At 48.2% G+C, this 23318-nt stretch overlaps 2 protein-coding genes across 2 annotated transcripts; one reads left to right on the top strand and one right to left on the bottom strand.

Annotated features, from left to right (window-relative positions):
- The first annotated feature begins 1010 nt into the window (after positions 1-1010).
- UBXN6 (UBX domain protein 6) lies at positions 1011-6268 on the top strand. The gene is made up of 11 exons (XM_055806877.1): positions 1011-1173; positions 1548-1702; positions 2023-2084; positions 2218-2349; positions 2885-2982; positions 3374-3449; positions 3536-3620; positions 3868-4087; positions 4191-4321; positions 4973-5118; positions 5653-6268. Exons 1-11 carry the CDS (start codon positions 1091-1093, stop codon positions 5779-5781), a joined length of 1317 nt encoding a protein of 438 aa, XP_055662852.1. The 5' UTR covers positions 1011-1090; the 3' UTR covers positions 5782-6268.
- A 524-nt stretch (positions 6269-6792) lies between these two features.
- Positions 6793-22484, bottom strand: CHAF1A (chromatin assembly factor 1 subunit A). The gene is given in 16 exon segments (XM_055806862.1): positions 6793-7291; positions 8804-8897; positions 11179-11666; positions 12267-12528; positions 12765-12812; positions 12814-12855; positions 12931-13011; positions 13218-13386; positions 13888-14111; positions 14523-14591; positions 15126-15186; positions 15756-15997; positions 18142-18198; positions 20804-21621; positions 21857-21907; positions 22339-22484. Coding segments are annotated over 15 exon segments (2802 nt in total). The 5' UTR covers positions 21906-21907; positions 22339-22484; the 3' UTR covers positions 6793-7193.
- Between the last annotated feature and the right edge of the window lie 834 nt (positions 22485-23318).

Raw genomic sequence — 23318 nt, forward strand, 5'->3', positions numbered from 1 at the left:
TGTGCTCACCACAGCATCTCCTGTGCCATAGGCACTGGGGTCCTCGTGGCTGGTGGGGCCATGGCTCGGTGCATGAGTGCCTGCTGGCCATGCAGGCGTGGGCCTGGCTTCTGTCCGTGTGTTTCTGGCTGTCGGTGCTGCTGCAGCGGTTCAGGTGTCGGTCCCAGTGCGAATGCTGGCTGTCAGCCGAGCTGGTGCCATGGAAGGTGCGATGCCAGGGTGCTCCTTCCACAGCTGCTGCCTGCACGGGTGGGTGTCTGTCTGATCCCACCGACTGCGCGCTCACCCCGAGGCAGGGATGAGGCAGCCTCTTCCTCAGCAGTGACTGTCCTGTGGCCCCATGAGGAGTCATGCCATGGAAATAAACCTCATGAAACTGCCTGATGCGCAGGGGTGTGCATTTGTCCTCAGATTTTGAGCCCGTTGGCTGATCTCAAACCTGTTCTGCAGGGTGGCAGGGTGGGCAGTGAGACCCCTGCCCGTTCTGGGGGGCTGGCTGGTGTAAGAGGCCTGGGTTGTGGGGCCCAAGCAAAGCTCACAGGGAACCTTCTGGTGTTTTAGCCTCCCTCATCCCAGCTTGCACCCCAGGTCTGCTCCGGTGCTGCAGGCAGCCTGTTTCAGGCTGGACTGGTCGTGCTGGGGCTGGTGGTTCCTCCTGAGGGCACTGAGGGTGCTGAGGCTGTAGAGTAGAGGTGGTGGGTGCAGGCCTGGAGGAGCCTGAGGGCTGTGGGTGCAGGCCTGCGTGTCTCTGGTGTCCGTGGGTGCAGGCCTGGGGGAGCCTGAGGGCTGTGGGTGCAGGTCCAGGGGTCTCTGGGGGCCTGTGGGTGCAGGCCTGGGGGCCGTGAGGGTCCCTGGGGGGTCCGTGGGGGTCCCGGGCCCAGCCTCACACACAGCCCACTCCTTCCCCTTCAGGCCCGGAGGACCGCGGAGACAATAGAGTGGCAGGAGCCTAGAGTAGCACTAGAGCCGCTTCCGGTGGCGGGCCGTGGGCGGGGCGGAAGCGCGGGCGGGGCGAGGCGGTCCCGGTCCCGGTCCCGGTCCCGGTCCCCGTCCCGGTCCCGGTCCCGGTCCCGGTCCCCGTCCCGCCGCTATGCGGAAGTTCTTCCAGGAGATCAAGGCCGACCTGAAGTTCAAGACCGCAGGGCCCGGACAGAAGCTGTCGGAGCCGGCCCGGTACGACGTGGGGGAATCCTCCGGTAACGGGCGGCGGGGGGGGTGGGCGCCATGGTGGGGCGGGCCGGGCCGGGCCGGGGCGCAGCCGGCGGCGAGCGGGGCTGGCCGGGTGAGAGCCGGCCCCCTCCGCTTCACTCCCGGTGTCCATGGCCCGCAGTGCCGCCGGTCCCCGGGGGTGCTGGGCTGGTAGCGCCACGGGCCCCGCGCTCACCGCGGTGGCCGAGCCACCCGCCCCGCGGGGGCCAGCGCGCGCACCGGGCAGCGGGGCGGCCGGCTCCTGGGGGAGGCGGTGCCGGGCCGTGGCCCAGGCCGGCTCGGTTGGCGGGGGCACGGAGCCCGTCTCCCCCCGAGCCCCGCTGCTTCGTCCCGCCCAGGGCCCCCAAGGAGAAGCCGAGAGCCGAGGTGGCCCCGAAGCCTCGTCAGGGACCCACGGATGAAGCGCAGATGGCGGCGGCGGCGGCGTTGGCCCGGCTGGAGCTGAGGCCCAAGACCAAGGCGCCCTCCTCCCAGGAGGCCATCAGGAGCCAGGGTAGGGGCTGCTGCAGGTCACGGGTGGGGACGGGGCGGCCGCCGTGGGGGCAGGCGGGGGTGGTGGCACCTCCGAGCGGAGCCCCGAGGCAGGTCCCGGGTTGGGAGCTGCTGGGGTGCAGCTCACAGGGCGTTTTGGGGCACAACGGGCTTCAGCAGTGGCTTCAGCACCATGGAAATGATGGTCACTCGCCCGAGGGCTCTCAGGCCAGGGACAGAGCACCCGGGTGGGCATTTGCTCCCCTGGGCAGCGCTGCCTGTGCCGGAGCCCTCTGAAATCTGCTGGACTGCCGCAGCATAACCTGCATTTGTCTCTTGTAGTGAGAAAAGCGCTGATGGCCGAGGCAGCTGCCAGCGAGAAAGGGGTCTCCGCAGAGGAGAAGGTACAAGAGGTGCTGCTGCTGCTCCCTGACCAGCACCCTTTGGGCTGCCGTCACTGTCCTGTATTTAAAAACACCACCCCCCACCCTGAAACCCTCCTGTGTTCAGTTCGGTGCCTGCTTTTGTCTCCTGTAGGACCTCGCCTCCCCAGCCAGGGAAGGGGCATCTGCCCCCTCTGTTTCAGGGGTTTATTTTATTTGCCCGTTGACCGGTGCAGTTGTAAAGAAAGACAAGAAGGAAAAGCACCTCAGAGAAGCCATCCAGTCGGTAAGCACCACGGCCACCGGCTGCAGAGCTTTCCTTCCTGTTTCAACTTGTTTTGTGGCACAGGTCCCCGTGAGCTGGACCTCTCCAGCCCTCCACCTTCTCCCTGTAAAGTCCCCACCATCTCCCGACAGGCAGCTCTGTTCCACTGCAGCCATACAAACACCTGTCCCAGCACCCTCCCTTCGGCTTGCTGGGACTGGGAACTGGCCCTGTACTGGTTTTAGCTGGGACAGAGTTGATTTTCTTCATGCCAGCTCAGACTAGTGATGAAAAAATGTTAATTACACACTGGGAACAGCTATACTGGGAAGTACCGAATAAATTCCTTTGCTTGCGTGCAGAACTTCTGCTTTACCTATTAAATTGTTTTTAGCCCAACCCACGGGGGCTTTCAGTTCTCTCCCCCATCCCACTGCGAGGGGAACAAACGTGGTGCTGAGCTGCTGGTCAGGTTTAAACCACAACAGACCCACACAGCACTTTGTGCAGAGCAGCATCAGCTCCCCCACAACCAGCTTCTCTCCTTCTCCCCCAGTATTTCTCCGTAGACCCGGTGGCTGCCTCGATCATGGAGATTCACACCTTCAATAAGGACCGGGAGAAAGTACGAGTGGGTGTGGAGACCATGGCCAGGTAAGCAGGACCAAGGGCGCAGGTAGCTTGTCCTGTCCCTGCAAAGCTGACAGGTGGGTGGATTTTCTTGCTGTGCTCCAGGCAAAGTCTGAAGAAAACCAAAGCTGAACATCTGAACCATCTTAAGTGTCAGTGGAAATAAGATCAGCATCTCAGAGGTCTTTTTATTAAAGAGTTAGTCCACGAGTCCAAGAGGTTTGGGAGCTGCAGGTTGAGATCAGCCACCCCCATCTTCTGTCTGGCTTGGGCACAAGACACCCATGTATTATTGTACTTTCCTCAGTTTTTCAGCTCTTTTCTCTGTGAGAAATACTGTGAGGCCTCTCAGTCTCCTACATCTTGGGGTAGCACATCCTGCTTCGATCCATTCAGTGTGTTCCTCTTTCTGCAGGTACTTGGATAATATCTGTCTCCACCCAGAGGAGGAGAAGTACCGAAAAATCAAGCTGCAGAACAAAGTGTTTCAGGTGACGTCAAGACTCCTGCAGGTGCTCTGCCTAGGAAAGTCCTTGCCTGCAGCAGACTACATCTAAATTCTTTCCTTTTCTTCCAGGAAAGGATAAGCTGTCTGGAAGGGATACACAGATTTTTCCAGGCTGTCGGGTTTGAGACAAAAACACTGCCTGTTCCAGGACAAGGCAAGAAATCAAAGTGTATTAAACTGGAGTCAGGAGTCGGGTGGTGGTGGTAGGACATCCCAGGGGAGGCTGGAGAGCACTCCACAGCTGTAACAAAGGCTGTTACTCCCAGGCTGTAACAGAAACAGCCAGTCACCCTGTGGTTACCCTGTTAAGGCATTACATTTTCTGGAGATCCTTGCCCGTATTTTTCATATGTTAGTCATGTACAGAACAAGAGACTCACACGCTGTCCTTCTGGTTGTAGAGACCACAGAGGAGTACTATGTACTGAAGGAAGAAATGCTGACCAAGCTGGAAGACCTCAAGGATTACAAAGAGCAGCTTTTAAGCTCTGAGCCTGTGAGAGCACAGCTGGATCGCCAGCTCTGTGTATTTAAACCATCACCTGAAGCTGCTCGGTTTGAGCTACCAAATGACTTTTACAACCTCACTGCAGAAGAGATCAAACGAGAGCAGCGACTCCGGTGAGTAGGCTGAGATGGAGGGCCCCAGCTGCCCTGGGGTACATGATACCAGCCTGGAGTCTTGTACCTCTCCTTCATGCAAAAAACTGCTTTCTCTCTAAAGGACAGAAGCGGTGGAGAAGGCTTCGATGCTGAGGACGAGAGCCATGCGAGAGAAAGAAGAGCAAAGGGAAATGCGGAAGTACAACTACACCCTGGTACGAGTCCGGTTTCCCGATGGATACATCCTCCAAGGTAAAAAAAAGACTTCTCATCCTTTCTTTGTACACCTCCAAAAGCTTCTGAGAATACTTGTAATGCAAGAGCTTGAATCATAAGCAGGCTTGAGGTGTGCTAAACACAGCTGGTAGAATAAAGCTCCAAAAAAACCAGAGTGGGGTAACATTTCTCTAATAACTCTTCCCATCTCTGAGCCCTCCACCTGCCTTACCTGCACAGGCAGGGGTGGGACTGTATGCAGGGTTGAGTGGAGAGGGAAGAATCTCAAGGCGCTGTTAATTAAAGCGTGCTCTTCCCAGGCTACTGCAAGCAAGCTGGACTCATTAGATCAGTTTGTTACAGCAACCAGCATGAAGCTGCCTGCGTGGTGTCAAGCTGTACAACAGTATAAATCCTCTTCACATTTTGCAGTAGAACTCTGGAATTCATTTCTGGCTTTCCCAACTCTTTGTTACAGTCTGGCAGGGGCTTGCAACAATTGAATTAATATTTTTCTTTGGGGATTCTGCTTTTATACTTCAGTTGAATCAGGCTGTTTCTGTGTCACTGAAGTAGTTCATAAAGTTAGTATCAGTACGTGAGCCCCATGAAACCTACCACAAAAGGTTAGATTTGGTAAATGCCAGACTCTCTCTCTTAATATCTCACCTTTTCTTCTCATGGCAGGGACTTTTTATGCACGAGAGTCACTATCTGCGCTCTACAACTTTGTGAGAGAAGCACTCAGAGATGACTGGCTGCCCTTTGAGCTCTTGGGACCTGGAGGCCTCAAACTGACTGATGAGAACTTGGCATTCAATGAATGTGGGCTGGTGAGTAAAAACCACCAAACCAATCAAAATGCCAAAAACCACATAGCTGGTACTTTCACAAGCATCTTCAAGTTGTCAAGAATTCAGCTGCAGCTCATAACTTAGAGGAGTTCGTGTCTTCTGCTTTCAGTGCCTTAAGTTGTGCTTTGGCCCGTTCTTTTTAAGCACAAACAAGTAACTGCTTGAAGGCTCCTGGCTCAAGGCTAGGAGGTCTGACTGGAAGGAACAGCAAGGACCAACCTCCTGTAGCAAATGCAGGCTGCAGTAGTTTCCAGTAGCTCTGTCAGAGGCTTAGCATTCACGCTGGGAAAAGAGGGAAGGCAGCAACTGGGAGGCAAGTGTGGCTCTAGCACAGGGCGACCACCAGGAAGCCCAAGGCAGCATCCCCTAACAGGGGCTTCTTGCAGAAATCCACTCATTCTTTTCAGCTGAAGTACTCTTGAAGTTCTTCCCAGTCTGTGAACGTACACAGAGTGTTACAACATCAAAGCATAACATTGCTATAGCTTAGTAACTCTGCCTCTTCTGTCCCAGGTGCCCTCAGCCCTCCTGACTCTCGCCTGGGACGCGGCAGTCATGGCAGACATCGAAGCGTCAGGAGAGGAGCAGCCAGCAAACTCCCTGAAACCAGAAATTCTCTCCAGAGTCCAGACACTGTCATGAAATAAAGGGCAGTGGGTTCAGTGCTGGTGGTTTTAGACTGTTCCCTCATTTTCCCATACAGACTGTTGGGGCTTCCACCTACGTGACCTCAGACCTGACTTTGTTTTAGCACTGCAGTGGGAGTCTAGATTCTGCCACGTGACACCAACCTCGTGGTCACCTCCACAACTCCAGCAGCCAGACACTAAAGCAGTCTTCCCTGGTAAGACAGTTGCAGGACAGCTCTGCATAGCTTTAAAAACCAAGTTTGAGCAGTGACTGCTTGAAGTGTTTCAAAGATGGTGATGAAGCACCACTCTCCTCCCCTGGAGGAGGGACAGTGGGTGCTAGTACAAGGCTGGATTAGCAATTGATTGAGCTGGGATATTGGGCTGGGCTTAAACTCAGCTTTTCCTTCTGCTTTTGTGTGCACTGTAACTCCTATTGGAGAGAATATATTTAGATAAAATTATGCTTAGTCTGATTAAATGGAGTATTTAAAGACTTAGTTCTGTTTAAAGTTATTTGAATTGCATTGCTCTTACAGGCTTGTAACACAGACAAGCTCCAGTCAGTGCTGGCACTGGTGTTACTGGCGCAGCTGTGCCATTACCCACCTTTTCACTTCATGGCACGCACCAGGAGACTGGCATATGCTGCCCCCTGATGAGAGATTAAGCCTCAAACTACAGCTAGTATTTTAGAAAACTGATTCATCAACTCACAAGCCATGTGAAGTTAAAAGCCCCAGTCAGTTTGTTACATACATGAAAAAAGTTTGATGCTAGTTCAAGTCCTTTGTACTTCAAATCTTAAAGTTTCACTGTGGGGTGGAGACCAGCTTTTATGTATACTGCTGCTGTTGCAGCAATGTGTACAGGAGACCAATAATCTACCCCCAGTATGTAATTAATACTGGCTTATCCCAAAACAGGAGAAACAAGGTGGGTTGGTTTTGGGGTTTTTTTTCCTCCTCCAAAGGTAAAGCCCTGCTGCTGTTCTCTGTAGCGAGTAAGACCACAAACAGGATGATACAGATAGCATAAATTCAAATATAATTGTACATCATTTATACCCAAGTCCATGCTATACAACATTATGAACAGAGCAATTCCCCCAGTGGCATCACAATAAGCTTATTTCAAAATACCTCCACTAGTTTTAGAGATAACTTACGATACCTTCCATTACAAAGAAGTATCAAAATTTCAATAATGCTTTATTAAGGACAGATTAATATGCAGTATTTTTTTAAAGCTAAAAACTAGAACTAAAAATTTAAGCTTCCATCTGGTCCAAAGCAGAACAAAGTGCTGTCTTCTCTTTACAAGAAATATGGAATACTTTCAAGTATCTTGTTCAAAGATATGCATGGTTTAAAATTTTCTAACTCATTCTACATACATACAGAGAAGTTAGTAGGCATTTAAGTCTCAAATGGTATTAGATGGGCTGACCATGCTGGTGTCCTGGTGAGTGGCTCTTGTGCCACTGGATTCTGGAGCTGTTTCAGTAACTGCCAACGTAGAACCTGCAAAGCAGAAAATATGTTGGGCTTGGGGTCTTGTTGTTGTTTGGTTGGTGTTTTTTGTGGTTTTGGTGGGGTTTTTGTTTTTAATATCCTCATTAATCCAGCAGACTTTGACTACTATATGCTTTATCTGTCTTGGCTTGTCTGCCCGCATCTGTTGCAAGTCTCCTTTTTCATACTATTTAAAAATTGGTTTTAGTATTGGGTTAACATCAATCCAGAATAAAATCACTTCAACCGTAAAAAGGATCTTCATAATCTTTGCAGTGCTTTAGACTCGGGCAGAGTTAAACAAATACAGCTGCGTGCATGGCAACAGAGCCTGAGGAAGGCAAGCTACTCAATAGCATCCCCGTCCTCAGAACAAGGCTTTCATCTCACTGCAGCCTTGTAATAAGCCAAAGCAGCTTAAGATTAAATGCAAAGCTTCTTGTCAAACAGTTGTATTGTCTGTTACGGCAGGCAAGAGGAGGAACGTAGCACCAGCTGAGAGAGAAAGGAGAACCCCAATATGTCTAGAATAGGTCAAACACTATAGAATTTCAGGCTTCGGGAATATGCACGAGCCCTTATCTATCAATTAGTGGAGCTGCCCAACATAAAACCCCCACTTTCCTTAATTCAGGTTCTGCCAGTAGCATTGTGAAAGAGCTCTATTGTGAGAGCAGTAAAGAAAGGGCTGGGAGGTTTTGAAAGCGGTTTAGAGGAGCTGAATGCACATCATGCGGTTGGTGTTAAGTCATTGATCTATATGATCAAGTATGTATAGTTAAAACCTCACGGAGATGAAAGAAGCTGCTCCATATCCTCATCCCACAGTTTCTGAATCCACAGCCTGAAAGGATACGCTACAGCGGCAGAGCTTTGAAAGCCATTTTCCAAGGGGTAACTGGGACACAAATATAAGCAACTGCTTAGATTCTAGAGCAAAGCTGCAGAGTGTTGATCAGAGTCCTCACCTGTCAAACATCTAAGAGCTAGGTTATTATCCCATCTTATTTCCTTCAGACAATTCAGTGTGCACCTAAAACTTCAAGAAGGCAGCAGAGGGGAATTATGGTCCAGACCTCATCAGTCCTTGAAGGGCTCTGAACGTAAGTATGCATGCCTCGGAGGCCAGCCCTGCTCTGCATTTTGCCAATAGTTAGTGGATTTGCTGATACTGACCCCAGCGTTCACTTTCCTTACCAGGAAAAAAAAAATACCCAAGGTAACACTGGCAGCCAAATGCTAGTTACAAGCACTTTGTGCCTTTCAGTCAGAGGGAGAAGGGAAGAAAAGGCAAGAGCAAGTTAGAGAAGACTGTAAATACCAAAGAAGCACCTGGAATAAAATATAATAAGCAGAGAAGCACCTAGAATAAGACATCTAGAGAGAAGAGCGCAAGGCTTGGTGAGAAAGTAGCAGAAAAACTGCAACAGGTTTAACTACACACTGTTCCCACTCTGTTATACTCTCCCTTGTGGGAGCGAGAGTCTGCCAAGAGACTACTATCCATTTTTATTTTCCCACCTTTGCCTGGCTGTATATCCACAATCATGCAGTCCTCATCTTCCTCATCTTCCTCGGTGTCTGCCTGAAAGCCATCCATCTCCACAGCTTCAGCCTTAAGGAAAAAAAAGGTACCAGCTGTGTAACAGCAAGGTGATGGTGCTAACGTGCAAGACCAAGCGCAGCCGGTGCTGTAAAGGACTAACAGTGGGCACTCCTCATGACTGGGACTCGCAGCACAGTCTGATCAGTTGGGTGTATTTGTAGGGAAGAAAAATAAGCAACCCCTGGCTCCAACAGACACTGACTTCTGATAAAAGGCCTCATCTGCAATGGCACATTCAGCAGGAAGCACGCCAAGCTTCTGCTCCAAGATATTTTGCTATTACACAATGCGATGAACAGCCTACACATCGAAAAGTCAGTTCAAACCTTAATTGAAATCTGACTCAGTTTTGTTGGGTTTTTGGAAGGGAAATCTCTCCTCACTCTGCTGATTATTTTGGATGCTTTCTTCCTTCTGAAGATGGAAAATTACTTTTGCTTGTCAAGTTTGAAGTGTGTTCTCCCTGCGACTCCTCCTCACCTTTGCCTATTAGCTTTTAATTAGGGAGGGGTGACAGTTCTTCTCTTGGTGACCCTATTTTCTGCTATGGGAGCAGCACAAACAACTCAGTTTGAATCGAGAGGATCAATGAAAGGGGTGATACAAACTGAAGCTGCCCAGCATTGGACAGCTGTGAGTAGTTTGGTGGTTTTTTCCCCTCAATTGGAACCATGGAATGAAAATCTCAGACCTAGAACCTGGTGCCCGCCCCCTACAAGCTGTTCCAAGAGAAATTTTAAAATTTACATCTTTCATTAAAGTCACAGTTCTCAGATTAAGTATTCCCCTCCTACATGTGTACAGGTACTGCCCCCTTCAACACCGAGTTCTTCTCTCTGCAGCTTATGTAAGAGCACCTTTATACTCACACGAGTCCTGTCAGAAGCTTCATGGCAGAGTAACACGTGCCAGGGGTAAGGAACCTGGCAGCCTTGACCTACAATCATTCCTAGGCTCTCCCTAAGCCCCAGCCATGCTCAACAAGAAGGATGGGATCTTAATACCTGAGCAGCGCTGATTTAGACGTCAGGCATGAAAGGCGTTCAGGACTCCGACACCTTTGCTCTGAGCTGTGCGGCACCGCAACTCACAAGGGCAGCTGTAAGACGCTTTCAAGAGCTTTGAAGAATTCAGGCTGGTGACTTAATTCTACTAAAAGCCTTTGTTTTGGTATTTTTTCTGCTCAAGTAGTCAGTTATAAGCAGAATTTCCAGTGGGTGCCAAGCAGAGATTTTTATCTCTGCCTTTATTTAGTGTATAAGAAAAAACCCAAGCAGATGGAGCTTGGGGGCTGAACAGCTTCTCACAAGTATCTGATCCCTATCAATACTTGAATGTAGAGCTTTCTCAGTAGAATAGCCAAAGCAGCCAAGAATAAAGTGGGAAGGAAAAGTATAAGCCTTGTCTGTGGCTTCCTTCCTAACCCCCCTGTCCACAGGGGTTGAAGAATAAATCCACCGACAGTGCAAACCCTGTCCTATCTGTACGTTCGGCAGCAAACAGTTGGTAACACCAAGCTTCAGGACCTAAATCCTTACAGTCTTAAATGCACGACACAGCATCACACTGCTAAAGCACCCATTGCATACTTTTCAGTCATCCTTTCAGATTATTAACTCTTAATACTACCTGTGGTTACCCAGAAAAGCAGGTGCAAACAGCAGGAAGACCACAACAAAGCTTAGAGCTGGAGTAGCAACTACTCCAAATCCTTCTCATTTTGTTCCTATGAATTATTATAGTTTTATTAAACCAGCTCTTGAAATTTAGCTTTACATATGACAACATAAACCAGAGGCTTTACAGACTATTACGGGCTGAGTTGCAGCACTTAGGAACCACATTTAATCAGCACATATGCAACTGATGTAAGTCACCAGCTCAGGCTATACATCTGGCAGCCATACACACACACATAAAAACCTGCATACAAATTATATACAGCTGTAAAACCAAGGGCAAGCACTCAGAAACTATTCACAGCTTGGATGCAATCACTGCCAAATAGCAGAAAATGGAAGAACAGCAGGAGAGCAACATTTCAAACTGAACAGACAGTCCAAGCTGGAGACACACAAAAGAAATCCATCTCTTGAGAGTCACGTAATTTCACTCCTTTCCCCACAAAAAGGGTTTTTTTTGTGTGGAGAACGGTGTCTGTAGCTTAATATTTTGACTCTGCTCATCTAGGCCGATCTGGGAGGCATGCCAGGGATGCTCACCTACTGAAGACGCACAGTTAAATTCCCATCATTCTTTACTGGGGAAAAGCACCATGATTGGAACTCACCTGTTCAGCATCCCGAGGTCTTTTCATGAATTTAGTGATGGACATGCTCCCGGTGGACCTCCTCTTCACCGACATGGGGGTGGTCTGCAGGACAGCCATGCCTGGCACACTGCCAGCCTCCTCCTTCCCTGAGGAAGGGACCTGAGTGACGTAGTTCCATTGACAAGGGACGGGGAGATTCTCTTGATCAAAACTCTTCAGCACCTCTGAGTGGACATACCAGCACATCCTATATTCAGGTCTCTTCTCATACACAGAGTTCTCAGAAATGATTCGCTTTAGCCTGGCTTTGGAAGGGACCCCGCTGTCCTCGCCAACAGGCGTCTGCAGCCAGGAGGTGTGGGGGCTCACAGGGCTTGTGTCGCTACAGTCGGCGGCTGCAGTCACATCACTGAACAGTCCTTGCCGGCAACACTCCTGGAATTCCTGGATAATCACTTTGCTCCCATTCACATTGCCATGCAGCAGCGGCAGAAGCTGGCCAAGAACTGCAAAGAAAGGATGCACAAAGATTGTGGGGCAGAACTATTTAAAGGCTGAGAAAAGCTAGGCTGACATAACCTATCAGTATTTCCAGAAAGAAGACAAACAGGCTGAGATTAATTTTTAGATACAGGATTGTAACAGGAGCTGAATTTGATGTAGAAAAATTCAGCCCCAATAATAACGGCACCCTGAAGTGAAAGCTTTGAGCCCTGTTCTAGCCTTTATGTGCATTATTCACATCCTTATGTTAATTGGGTGCAGCAGATACTCATTACCGAAACCCAACACACAAACTGAATCCTCCCACCCTGAACAGGTCAGCGGGCTCAAGCACTTCCAGCAAGCAAACTTAAACCTGAGTCTGCTGAAGTCTCGTTGGCTTCACTTCCTGGATTATCTAGAGCAAGAGTTTTTGGAGAACGTAACTATGGCCATACTAGATGCAATCCCAGAAAACTCCCTTCCAAGAGCTCTTGTAGAGATTGCTTGGATTTCAGACATGTCATAAACAGGTCATTCTGAATTTGACACTCATACAAAAGTCTATTCTCTTGAAAGCAGAGTACCACAGTGCATACAACTATTTACCCTTCAGGTCTTACTTTGCTGATCTTTTTCTCTTTTTTTGCTACATTTCTGTATCTGCTGTTCTTCCTCTGCAACAGGTGACTCCAGGATACACGCTGTGAATTGCTGGAGAACCTTTAGGTCTGCGTTTGCGCTGCTGTCATTTTCTGCACTTTCCCAGATGCAGCCGATTTTCACAGGCTGTAGAACATGGAACCTCTTCCCCTTGGCCATCAGTTCGTCCCACTCCTTTGCTTTCAGTTTTTGACGAACTTTCTGATTCTCTGGATCACACTCCTAAAGCCACAGGCAAGAAAGAACTCTATACATCCATCCGTTCCAGGAAAAACAAAAGCTTTTTAAACCCAGCTTTTTACCATGCTCTCTGAGCTACAGAAATCTGCTCCTGAACTATGCAGATCTGAGATGGGTTACGTCACTGCCAAGACTACGTGCTTTCTTCTTCCACTAATATTTACTACACAATTCATTGGGAACAGAGATGGAAATCCAGTGACACCCAGTTCACTTACTTCTGTCACTCCTTCATCTTCAGATAGGTACCCATGGGGTACAAAAAAAACCATCATCATCATCTTCATCCTCTCCCTCCTCTTCATCATCCTAAAAATAAACTCTGCTTATTAGAAATTACACTGACAAGTGTAATCTGTTCAGAAAGCTGTGCAGAATCCTTACCCCTTCACTATGGGAAAGACTTTCTCCAGGTTCCTCCTCTTCCCATTCTTCATCACTATCTACCTCGTAGTCCAGTAGTTTCTAGAAGAAATGTCAACATGCCATTTCTGTAAATGATTTCAGAGCAAGTCACCAGACCCCATTCAGGGTTTCAAAACCCAGCAGCAAGATGGAACATGCAAGTGGATCAGAAATCCCAGCGAACAAGTGAACTTGACCAACCACATATTCAGTTCAAGAGCATAAAGAAAGAAAGAATCCAACTACACTGCCCGTGAGGTGCTTACACTGTCCTTAGACCAAGGATTCCTGGGACGGATCACAGTGGTTTTCTTGTTCCATGTGCCCCAGTATGCAGGACGGTGATTCTCACAAAACTGCAGAAGCTTCATTCTACCAAATTTCCCCCTTTCAGGAACAGCATCTGTTTTGCAGTTATCCACTACCACCACGTCACTGTTAGAACAAGAGACCATCTTCAGTACTTACAGAAGACTCCACTGCTGCTCAGGAAAGCATCTTATAGAAAGCTTCAGTTCAGCCACAATCCCAACCCAGAGCTTGAGTTCATTAGAACAGGCTCTCCCAATCCTCCTGTGAGAACATGGGTTCCAGACAAGCCACCTCCCTCCTCTATTTTAGCTATCGGCAGGTTTCCTTTTTAAAACTATCCAAGATGAACACCACTAAAGGCCCGTAGGGTCCAGTGCTGAAAGGCAGCTGCCTGAAGCACAAGATTTCCTGCAGGGAAGGATTTGAGAGGCACTGTACAGAACAAAGGAAATCTACATCATAATGTACTGCGCCCCATGGAAACAATTGTTATACAAAATAATGAGTATTCAAAGAAAAGCTCCATCTTCCCATCATCTCCAATATTAGAGCAATACTACCTCAGAACCATTCTGCAGTTCATTACACAAGGAAGTGAAGAAAAACCCCAAAACACAGACTAACCTGTTCACTATGTCAGTGCTGTTATTGACAAAAGTAGGTCCAGTTTTACGTGGTTTACGACACTTTAAATCCCTCAAAAAAGAAACTTCACTATCCTGAGCAAGCAGGAGCTTATCCAGCTGTTCTAAGAAGTCTGGATCCAGGGCAATACGACAGAGGGGAGCTAAGACCATGTTCTCCTTAATTTCAAAAGGAGCAAACTTTCCACAAGAGCCAGCAAGAATCTGAAATATTAAGTGAGGATGGTTAGGGTCTGAACACCTGAGGAACTACAGTACCAAAACATTCAAGACTTACAACAATACTGGGTGCTGAGATCTGAGCAAAAATTTAGGCTACGCCCTTACTATCTGAGATTCCAACAGAACTTCAAGGGCATCTAGGTATTCACAGCCAACGCAGTAAAAATCTCAGCTCTGTCTTTGGCTAAAGTAACTACAAACTTCTTCTGTAGTCTCTGCTCCGGGCACAGACTTTTTTAAAAATCCTTTACACTTTTGAAATTAGGAAATAAGAAATACTAATGCTTTGCCCCCCCTGAGAAGCTCTAAGGGACAGATTAGAAGGAAATCTGTGTATTTGTTAGACAATAACTAATGAAAGACCAGCAAAACACAGAAACAGCAATACTTCACCTTTGGGGCTTGTGGAGTCTTTGGTTTCTGGAAGAACCTTGTAATTTCTGCTTTCTGTGCATTAATACGCTGAAATCAGAATCAAAATGCAAATTATAAAGGTAGGACAAGGCCTTATAAATTCAAAATGAGCTCATGCACGACCCAACTTCAAATCTAGTGAGGTATAAAGCAAATTTCAGTCATTTACCAGCTCCTATGACTCAACAAAAAACTAATTTTCTTCTCTAACATAGCTACATGGATTCCAAAGTCATTGCTAAGACAGAGGATAGAGTTCACTCATGGGCATTGAAAAAACACAGCAAAGACTTTAACAGGTAAAAGCAAAGACACCAACACATGTGAAAGTAACAGGTCAGAAACCTGCAAGATATAACTGGTGGAGCAGCACCACCAGGTCAGATCGGACAGGCCACATCCCAAATGGACATGCTCCCTCCCAGGTGGCACCATAGCAGGGTACACTGGCTGGAGAACCACAGTAGCTGTGGCAACCCTGTTGAGAACAGCTCAGCGGCTGACGGCAGGGTCCCAGGGAGCCCCTTAACACCATTTCACCCTAGCAGAAGAATTCAGAGACAAGCTAGAGAAAGCACTTACCTTTTCCTCCTCTCTTAACCGTTTCTCCTCTTCTTTCTTTCTCTTCTCCTCCAGTTTTGCCCTTTAATATAAAGTTTATTTTAATTGCCACAAATCATGAAGTGTTTATTTGCACTGACAAAGAGGTGAGAAGCCCCAGACCTTGACTATGACCCCATCATGCTGGGCAAGAAGATAGTCTCTTAATTCAGCCAAGGATAAAGCTAAGGATACAGAACACTCTCTTCATTCCTTCTAGAGTTTAGCCACGAAGCAGCTAGGCTGCTTCAAGTTCCCCTCAACACCAGGAAAAGGCATTTATATTACCAAGCTACAAGCAACTTCCTCAGCAAACAGGGCACCCGTGCCAGAAAGTTGCAAAGTACAAGCAAGACAGGTCAGGAAGGGAGAACTCAGCAGAGCATGACAGCTCTTTTCAGCCATTTCACATCAGAAACCCAGGTCAGCCTGCAAGCAGAAAGTACCGCTGACCCTAGGGTCTGGTGTATGCAAGTCTTTCAAGCACTTCAAATCTATCCTGTGACAAACAGGCATCTGTTGATTGACCCGTATGGCCTCTAGAAGGGTATGGAAAGGTGCTCACATCATTACATGTTATTCCCCAGGACATGCATAAACCAACCCACTTACTCTAAAGCTTCCTGCCTCTCCTTGCGTTTCTCCTCCTTCACTCTCAACTTCTCTGCTTTTTCCTTTTCTTCTTTTTCTTTCTTTTCTCTCCTTTCTTTCTCTTTCAACTCTTTCTCCTCCTCTTTCTTCTTCTTTGCCTCCTCCTTGGCTCGCTCTTTTGCAGCTTTTGCTTCTTCTTTCAGCCTTCCCTTTGCCTCCCTTTCTGCTTGCAACTTCTGCAGCTTGTCTGCACGCTCCTGATCCTGGTTCAGAAACACACCATTAAGCAAGTTGTCTTCTTGTGCACAGCAATAGCTGCTGGCATTAAAACTCCAGTAAATTAAGGACTTCACTTCTTCAGCCAGGATACTAAATTCTTTGCCCACCCAGCGCTTGACCTGCAGCATCATTTCTAGCTGACAGAGGACACAAGGTTATTAACCACAGCCAGCTGTTGCCGCAGCCAGCTGAGCTACCCAGTACTGTCTCTCTGAAGGCATTAATTGCTCTTTTCCTCTAACAAATGGAGGCATTTCCATTTTCTAAGCATCAAGGAAAGCTTTGTATTCCATTTTTTTTATATCAGAGTCACCTTCATTACCACTGTAGCATTACAGAAAATTATGTGGCAATTAAAAAAAAAAATTAATTTTAATTTAATATAAGATTTCAGATTGCTTCCAAATTACTTACTTTGGAAATACAGAGCTCATGAGCTAAGCTTTCATGCTTTTATATCAATGTAGGGCTACCATGGTATAAATTTGAAAAGTGAATTTGACCCAATTTTGCATTATAAACCCGTAAGGATTTTCTGACGATGTTTTTCACCATCTCAGGCAGCAACAAGTCTCTGAACTCTGGATTGTGCCTCTGCTTTATAAACCCTGGAGCTTGCAAAATCACTGTCACTTGTGTCGTACATTTCAGATCACCAGAGAACACTAGGCACCCTAAGCTTATTTAAGGGGTACTATGGGAACAAGGAGGGGAAGATTACATTGGAAGTGTCACCCTTCACAGCATTTCATCCCAAAACAACTGAAATTCTTGTTTGGGTCTACTGACACAAAGGAGAACGCAGCACGCTTATGAAAAAAATGACAAATTAAAGAAAGATAGCTTCCCTACATTGTAGGCATTGGTGACTTCACCAGGAAAGAAGGGGATGTCTGAGCTCAGACATACAAATATCCTCACTGTGTATTTTCAGTTTCATTTTATTTATTTCACATCTCTTCTTGGCAACATCAAGACTTACTGAACAGTGTCACCACGTACAAATAACTGTGGAAGGCAACTGACATGCAAAATGGTGCCAATGGTAAAAACACAATATTGTCAGAATGGAGTCATGGTAATCAGTGAAAACCTACTGGATAGTTTGGAAAATGGTGTGAAGTTAACAGCAGGATTGGCGGGTCTATTTAATTTTTAGCATAATAAAGCTTCCATTCTCATCTCTCCCTCACATCACCGCTATTTTTAACATACATATAGAAGGGAAGAAAACAACAGATTGGACTTCTATATGGGTACTGTAAAAAGCAAGCATCTTGGGAGCAGGCTGGGCCACATATAGCTTAAATAAAACACACAACAGCCCCCTACCAACTTTATAAACTAGTTACTAAGAAACACAGTAAGTATTCATAAGCCCAGGCCTTCCTAACTGCAGTTAAAATAACACCCAGTTTTCCAGCCAGCAAAGCCCACTCATACAGCACTGACTGTTCAAGAACTCCATGTGATCCATCAGCCTCCTTTATATTTAGCACTTCATGACTGAAAGCAGAATGGACAGCAAAATTACCACACCGCCGTTTTGTTACAGAACACTTTTGCTGACTAGCTGCATTCAAGCAAACAGAGACCGGAGCTTGAGCGTTTCCAGCAGTGACATCCAACGGCTTCTTCAGCAACCCACAGACACAGTGGCCCATTTGCCTCACGTATTAATGAAGAACAGACCCTACATTTTCTGGCTTAACTGGGGGAAGGGTGAGAACAACGAAGCAGGAACCAACCCTAAATAGAAGGCTCTTGGAAAAGTTCCTATCTATCTGTCCACTTAGCAGGCTGCACCTATCCTCTCAGGAAGGGTTCAGAAAAAATTCTCAAAAGCATTTTGACAAGCAGTCAGCAACATTTACAGTTTCTTAATACCTTCCAAAGTGCACAGAAATGCAGTGCAGGCCACCCACACCGCATTACGTATGCATTAAGAAGCTCTGTATCGAGCCAAGTATTTTAACTGCGCACATTAAGATTCTTCCATATTCATCAGTGAGGAAAACCAGGAAAAGAGAGGTTTCAAGTGGACTAAGATGAAACGCAAAGGGCTTTGCTTACTATTCAATGCAAAAGCACAGCAGGTTAACTTTCTATGTCAGTGAAAGTGCCTTACTCTTTGCAATCTCAGCTTCTCCTTCTCTGCCGAACTTTTGTGGAATTTTTGAGACACCTGGAATTACAAAACACAAGTTTTAGAGATCCGCATCATTCCCTTATGAGAAGAGCAGCAAGCTTAGTCTGAATTACATTAACATTGTTCTTGCAGATTAGTATATTCAGCAACTCAAGTATTCCTTCAGTATAGGATATAAGAATACAGTTCAAGCATATCTAATCTCACTGATTTACATTTGAGCCTGAATACATCTAAATGCTTCAGTTTACATTAAGTCCTCACGTTACCAAGTTTTGCATAAACAAGTCCCTCTGGTGTACCCAGTTCTACAGTATCATTTGCAAGGAATATCATGTGCAGAAAAACAAACAGAAGCTAAAGCTGCTCCAAATCACAGGAGCACAACAGAGGACATTTAATTATAGCAAAGTCACTTCCTTAGAGTTAAACTTGTGTTGTTCGTTTGGTTTGTTGTTTTGGGGTTTTTTTGCATCCTACCACTTTCTCTTGCTATGATGTTTAGATAAAATTTCCTCAATACAAGGACTATTATCCGTATCTTAATGCTGTTTCTCCTTGTCATCATATCCCTCTTGCTCTTCCACTGGTACCAGCACACCAACCCTAAGTTCCCAACAGGTCACGCTTACTTCCTTTAAAACTGTTATTTTTAGGGGAAAAAACCCATAATTTATGTTTAAGAGCATTGCTCATAGACTTAAGTCAAAGGCTTAATTTGTCAGTATTTCAGCATACTGCAGCTTGGTTTCTTGTATCCCCCTCTTCCTCAGCTTGCCATTTGCAGTATAAGGTACAAAGTTTAAACTCTGCAATTAAAAGACTAACACAGACCAACTCCTTTATTTTCTGTACCCACAAACATTTAAGTTCACACAGTGCAAAGCTGTATCAGGCCAGTCTGTATTTATTTGACACAAAATAAGAGTTCTTTACCTGAGAGCTTTAGATTATCAGATTTTTTTCCACCTAGGAAGACAAACGTGCCAGGACAGACAACCGTACAGGTCAAGGTGCAGACCTGTCATTTCGGTGAGAGCACATGAGCTGCTCCAGCCTTACCTTACGCCATGGGAAACCAGTAACTTGTTTGCTTTATTGTATTACATCAGAGTCAAGTACTTTTTTTTGTTTGTTCTTCAACCCTGGAAATACTCGATGCCTGCTCTGCTTGAGTTTATGTATTTATTTTAGATTGCGAGCTTTAACAGTGTAAGAATCGATCAATTTTCTTGATAAGCACACAGCAGAAGAAACAGAAGACCCATTGCATCACAAGCTCCAAGCCCCAGCTAATTCATCCATACCTCCTTCAGGCCAGTGAGGTGTGGGGCAGCTTCTCCTTAACCCCCGGGGGGAGAGCTGGTGAAAAGTCTTTCTTAAGAAAGGCTCAAGATGGCATAAGCAGGAAGGCTACCAGCTGCTTCACCCTCATTTACCTGATCCACATACTTAATTCTCCACCTCTGGCAGCACAACATCAACTCACTCCTCAATACCTTCCTCATTTTCCCCTCTAATAATAGAGTTGAGCAAAACAATGCACGGGCCAGGTAGTCCAGCCTAACCTTAGGTGAGGCTTAGCTACAGTGCTCAAGCACATCCACCAGGACTGCTCTGCTCCACAGGTTTCACCACGCACAACTGTGCGTGCCCCTCAAGAGAAATCCGCACTGATCTCTTCCCCAAAATGGTAAGTGGTAAACAGGCATTTGGGCCGTGTGAACGTTTCAGACACCTGTGCAGATACTGTTGCCTTTAGAAGCTTCCCCTTCAACACAGCACCAAAAATCAGTTTCCAGTGTTGCTGGAGCATAGCTACTAAACTGAAATTAAGAGCACAATAAACCAGCTCAGTTAGAGCTCATTTTAAGGTGTTGCCTCCTCCTGTGCTCCAGCCTTCGCTGCCTGACAACATCACACGTCCCCAGGAGCGCTATACGTGCAGAGACTTTTCCCCAAAGCAGCACCCCGCACTCAAAAGTATGCCTGTAACAAGATGGCTGAGAGCACAAGCTCTGTATGCTCAGTGATGAGACAGAAGCTCATCTTACTTGTCCCTCCATCCTCACACACAGACCTGCAGTTCTGCTGAGGCACTTTAGTTTCAACTTGAAGCATTTTCTATGCCACAGTTGCACAAATTCAGAGCTGATAAAGTACCTGCACTCGCTGAGGTAACACCCTCTCACAATAATTACAGCAGCTTCATCAAGGATAGAATACAGGTTGTAAAGTAACACCTACCAAACAAAACCGCTTTTGGACACAGTCCTTATCCCAATTACCAAAACACTAAGTCCCAAGGCATACACTTCATGAACAGTTCATTAAAAAAAAAAACCCAAAAAACCCCCAACCAAACCTGTAACAGAGTTTAAAGCTACACTCACAGAATGCAAATACACCAGCAGCAAAAAACCAGCCAAGGTTTAAAACCTTTAGCTACAGGATTTAAAGGAAGATTTAAAAGGGCAAGAATTCAGCTGTGTTACTAATAAATCAACAACACCTTCCATATGCTTCTCATGATGCTTGTGAATATCCTATTTATCCTTTGCGCTACAAGTACAGGAAACCATAAAATCTATCTGCAACACAACAGCTTTATTAAAAAAAAAAAAAAGAAAAGGAGACCAACCTTCCTAACAGGTGTCGAGGCAGCTAAAGGGCTAGTATTTCTCTTTGTTTCTGCAGCAGGCTGCACCTCGGGTGAGCTGACCGAGTGAGAGCTTAGTGAGGAATTGGTAAGTCCAGAGTCTTCTTCATGAGACGATTCCATGGTCTCGTTTTCTGACGTGACGCTTCTAAGAGAAGCGACTTGGGGAGATTTTGCAGTCATAATATCCTCCAGGAGCACTACAGGCATCTTGCCCTCAAAGATGATATCCTTCAGTTTGCTCTGGTTGACCATCATGTCATCGTTATTACACTCTGTTAACCTGGAACGCACCTGAATTCCATCTACCAAACCTTCATCTCTATTTGCTACAGTTTCACATGGTGCATCAGTCTCCATTAAATCATGCGTTTGGCTGCTCCAAGTGGAATCCAGGCAACTCAACTGGTTCATCTCTTTTCCTAACATGCCATTAGTTATAGCTATGGATGAAGATGCTTTTGAATCAAAATCAGTTTGGTCTACGTCATCACTTAGTCTATGGCTAGAGCCCTTTGTCAGATCAATAATAATTATAGTTTCATCTGTGTTATCTTTTGTGTTTTTCTGTATAAAATGGTCTAATGGACCCTTTCCGTTAACAAATTTTGGAGCAAAATTCACATCTGAATCCAACTGGCAGTCATTCTCCACATTGTCCAGGGACGCACACGATACATCTACGGAGGAATCCTTACTCGGACCAAACCCACTTTGTGAGCTCTTTACTTTTTTAACTTCTGAATCTGTATCATATTTTTCCTTGGGTACAGGATTCAAGCGTTTGAACGGCAACCGAGCTGAAACAACAACATTTGATTTACTTGGTCGCATCATACAAGTCACTGGAGTAGGGGGAAGGGGGGGAATCGAACATCAAGATATTTTATTAGCTCCTAAGCATGAGAGTTGAAACTAATTAGTCAGTTAGGGCCAGTTTATTACCACAAAGCCAAAACATCTCACAAAATCAAGTCTGACACCTCAGTGCGCTGAAGCTGCGCTGGGTGACAGAAACTCCCTCTGCAGCCTCACCTTGGACGAGCTTCCGCGGGGGAACAGCTGCTTTGTCTCTGCACTCCATGGCTGTGAGGGAAAAACACAAATGAACACCCGTGACAAGGTCCCAACGAGCTGCCTGCTCCCCTGCCACCTCCGAGCCGCGGCAGCGCCGGCAGCGCTTCCCCGGGTGGAGCGCGGGCACTGCCAGGCCGGACAAAGGGCCCGGGCCGAGCCCCGTCGGCACCACCCGGGCTGAGGGGGCCTCCGCACTCACCGAGCCCTTGGCGGCCGGGCCCCGAACCCCGCCGCAGGGCCAGGCCGAGTGCCAGGGGACCGGGCAGGAGGAAGGCGGCGGGGCGCAGCAGGCGCAGGCTCAGGCCCAGGCCTGGTTCCGTGGCGCGGCGGTCGGGCCTCCTTTGTTAACCCCGGGAAGGCCTCAAGCACCCCGAGGCCTCAACCGCCGCCGAGAAACACATCGCATTCCGCTCGCACCGCGGTCCCCGGCGCCGTCCTACCTGACACAGCGACCGCAGCTCCCACCGCTCCTCCAGGCGGTCGGCGGCGACCGGCCCGGCCCGGCCCGGCCCGGTCCCGCCCCGGGGGCTCCCGCTCGTATTTGGCGGGAGCCGGGGCGACCCTGCGTCTTGCCGCGCTGATAGGCGGAGCGCGCCCCACGTGACCCACCCTTCCGCCCCCTACCGGACCGCGTCTCGCGAGGAGGGTGGGAGGGAGGCTCACCGCCCGGCCCCACCGCCGCCTCTCGATTGGCTACTGAGAACAACCGTCGCTGACTGGCCGTAGCGGGTGTCAGTCTGCCGCGCTAGAGGCGCTGATTGCGTAGCGGGGTGAGGGTCAGCGGGAGGCCGCTGGGTCTTTACGCCTGTGCCCCGAGGCCTGCCTGCTTGGCCGGCGGAAGCCGGAACAGGGTCGGCGCGGCCACAAGGACAGCTCCGGAGAGACCGGAGGAGCCGTTTCCCAGCACCAGGCAGAGCGGCGGACCTCTCACAGCACCGCTCTACTGAGGGACCAAAGCCAGGGCGCGAAATGGCGGCGGCGGCGGCAGCCAATGAGGGGCCGCCGCTGCGACGCGCAGCCGCAGAAGGGGACGGCGGCTACCGCGAGGGATTCTGGGAGCCGTAGTGCGGCGACGCGTAGCCCGCTGTCACTTGTACTCGCCCCCATTTCCTCCGCGGCGCGGCGGCGGGCACCGGGGGACACCGGCGGGTCCCGCTCCCCTGGCTCCGGTTGTGCCGGGCCTCCCGGGGCCGCGGCCGCCTTCCCCCACCTCTCAGCTCCCCTCAGGGACAGCGCTCCCTCAGGTTCAGCGCTTCGCCGCACCGAGGCTGGGTTGAGGGCAGGCCGTCCCCGCGCTGGGGGCCTCTGCCCGTTGCCTGTGGAAAGCTTCATTGCGCTGCCGCTGCGGAGCTGCCACCGGTGCCTCTCACCCCCACCCCGCCGCCGCCTCACGCCGGGCCCGCGCGGTGACATGGGCCGG

Source organism: Falco peregrinus, chromosome 5 (assembly GCF_023634155.1).
Source record: "Falco peregrinus isolate bFalPer1 chromosome 5, bFalPer1.pri, whole genome shotgun sequence".
In the NCBI taxonomy this organism is placed as follows: Eukaryota; Metazoa; Chordata; class Aves; order Falconiformes; family Falconidae; genus Falco; species Falco peregrinus.

Excerpts from the sequence above, each read along its gene's own strand:
- UBXN6 (XM_055806877.1), top strand. The coding sequence starts at position 1,091 with ATGCGGAAGTTCTTCCAGGAGATCAAGGCCGACCTGAAGTTCAAGACC. Across the intron at positions 1,703-2,022 it reads GGAGGCCATCAGGAGCCAGG|TGAGAAAAGCGCTGATGGCC; the intron begins GTAGGGGCTGCT and ends TGTCTCTTGTAG. Across the intron at positions 2,983-3,373 it reads GGTGTGGAGACCATGGCCAG|GTACTTGGATAATATCTGTC; the intron begins GTAAGCAGGACC and ends CTCTTTCTGCAG.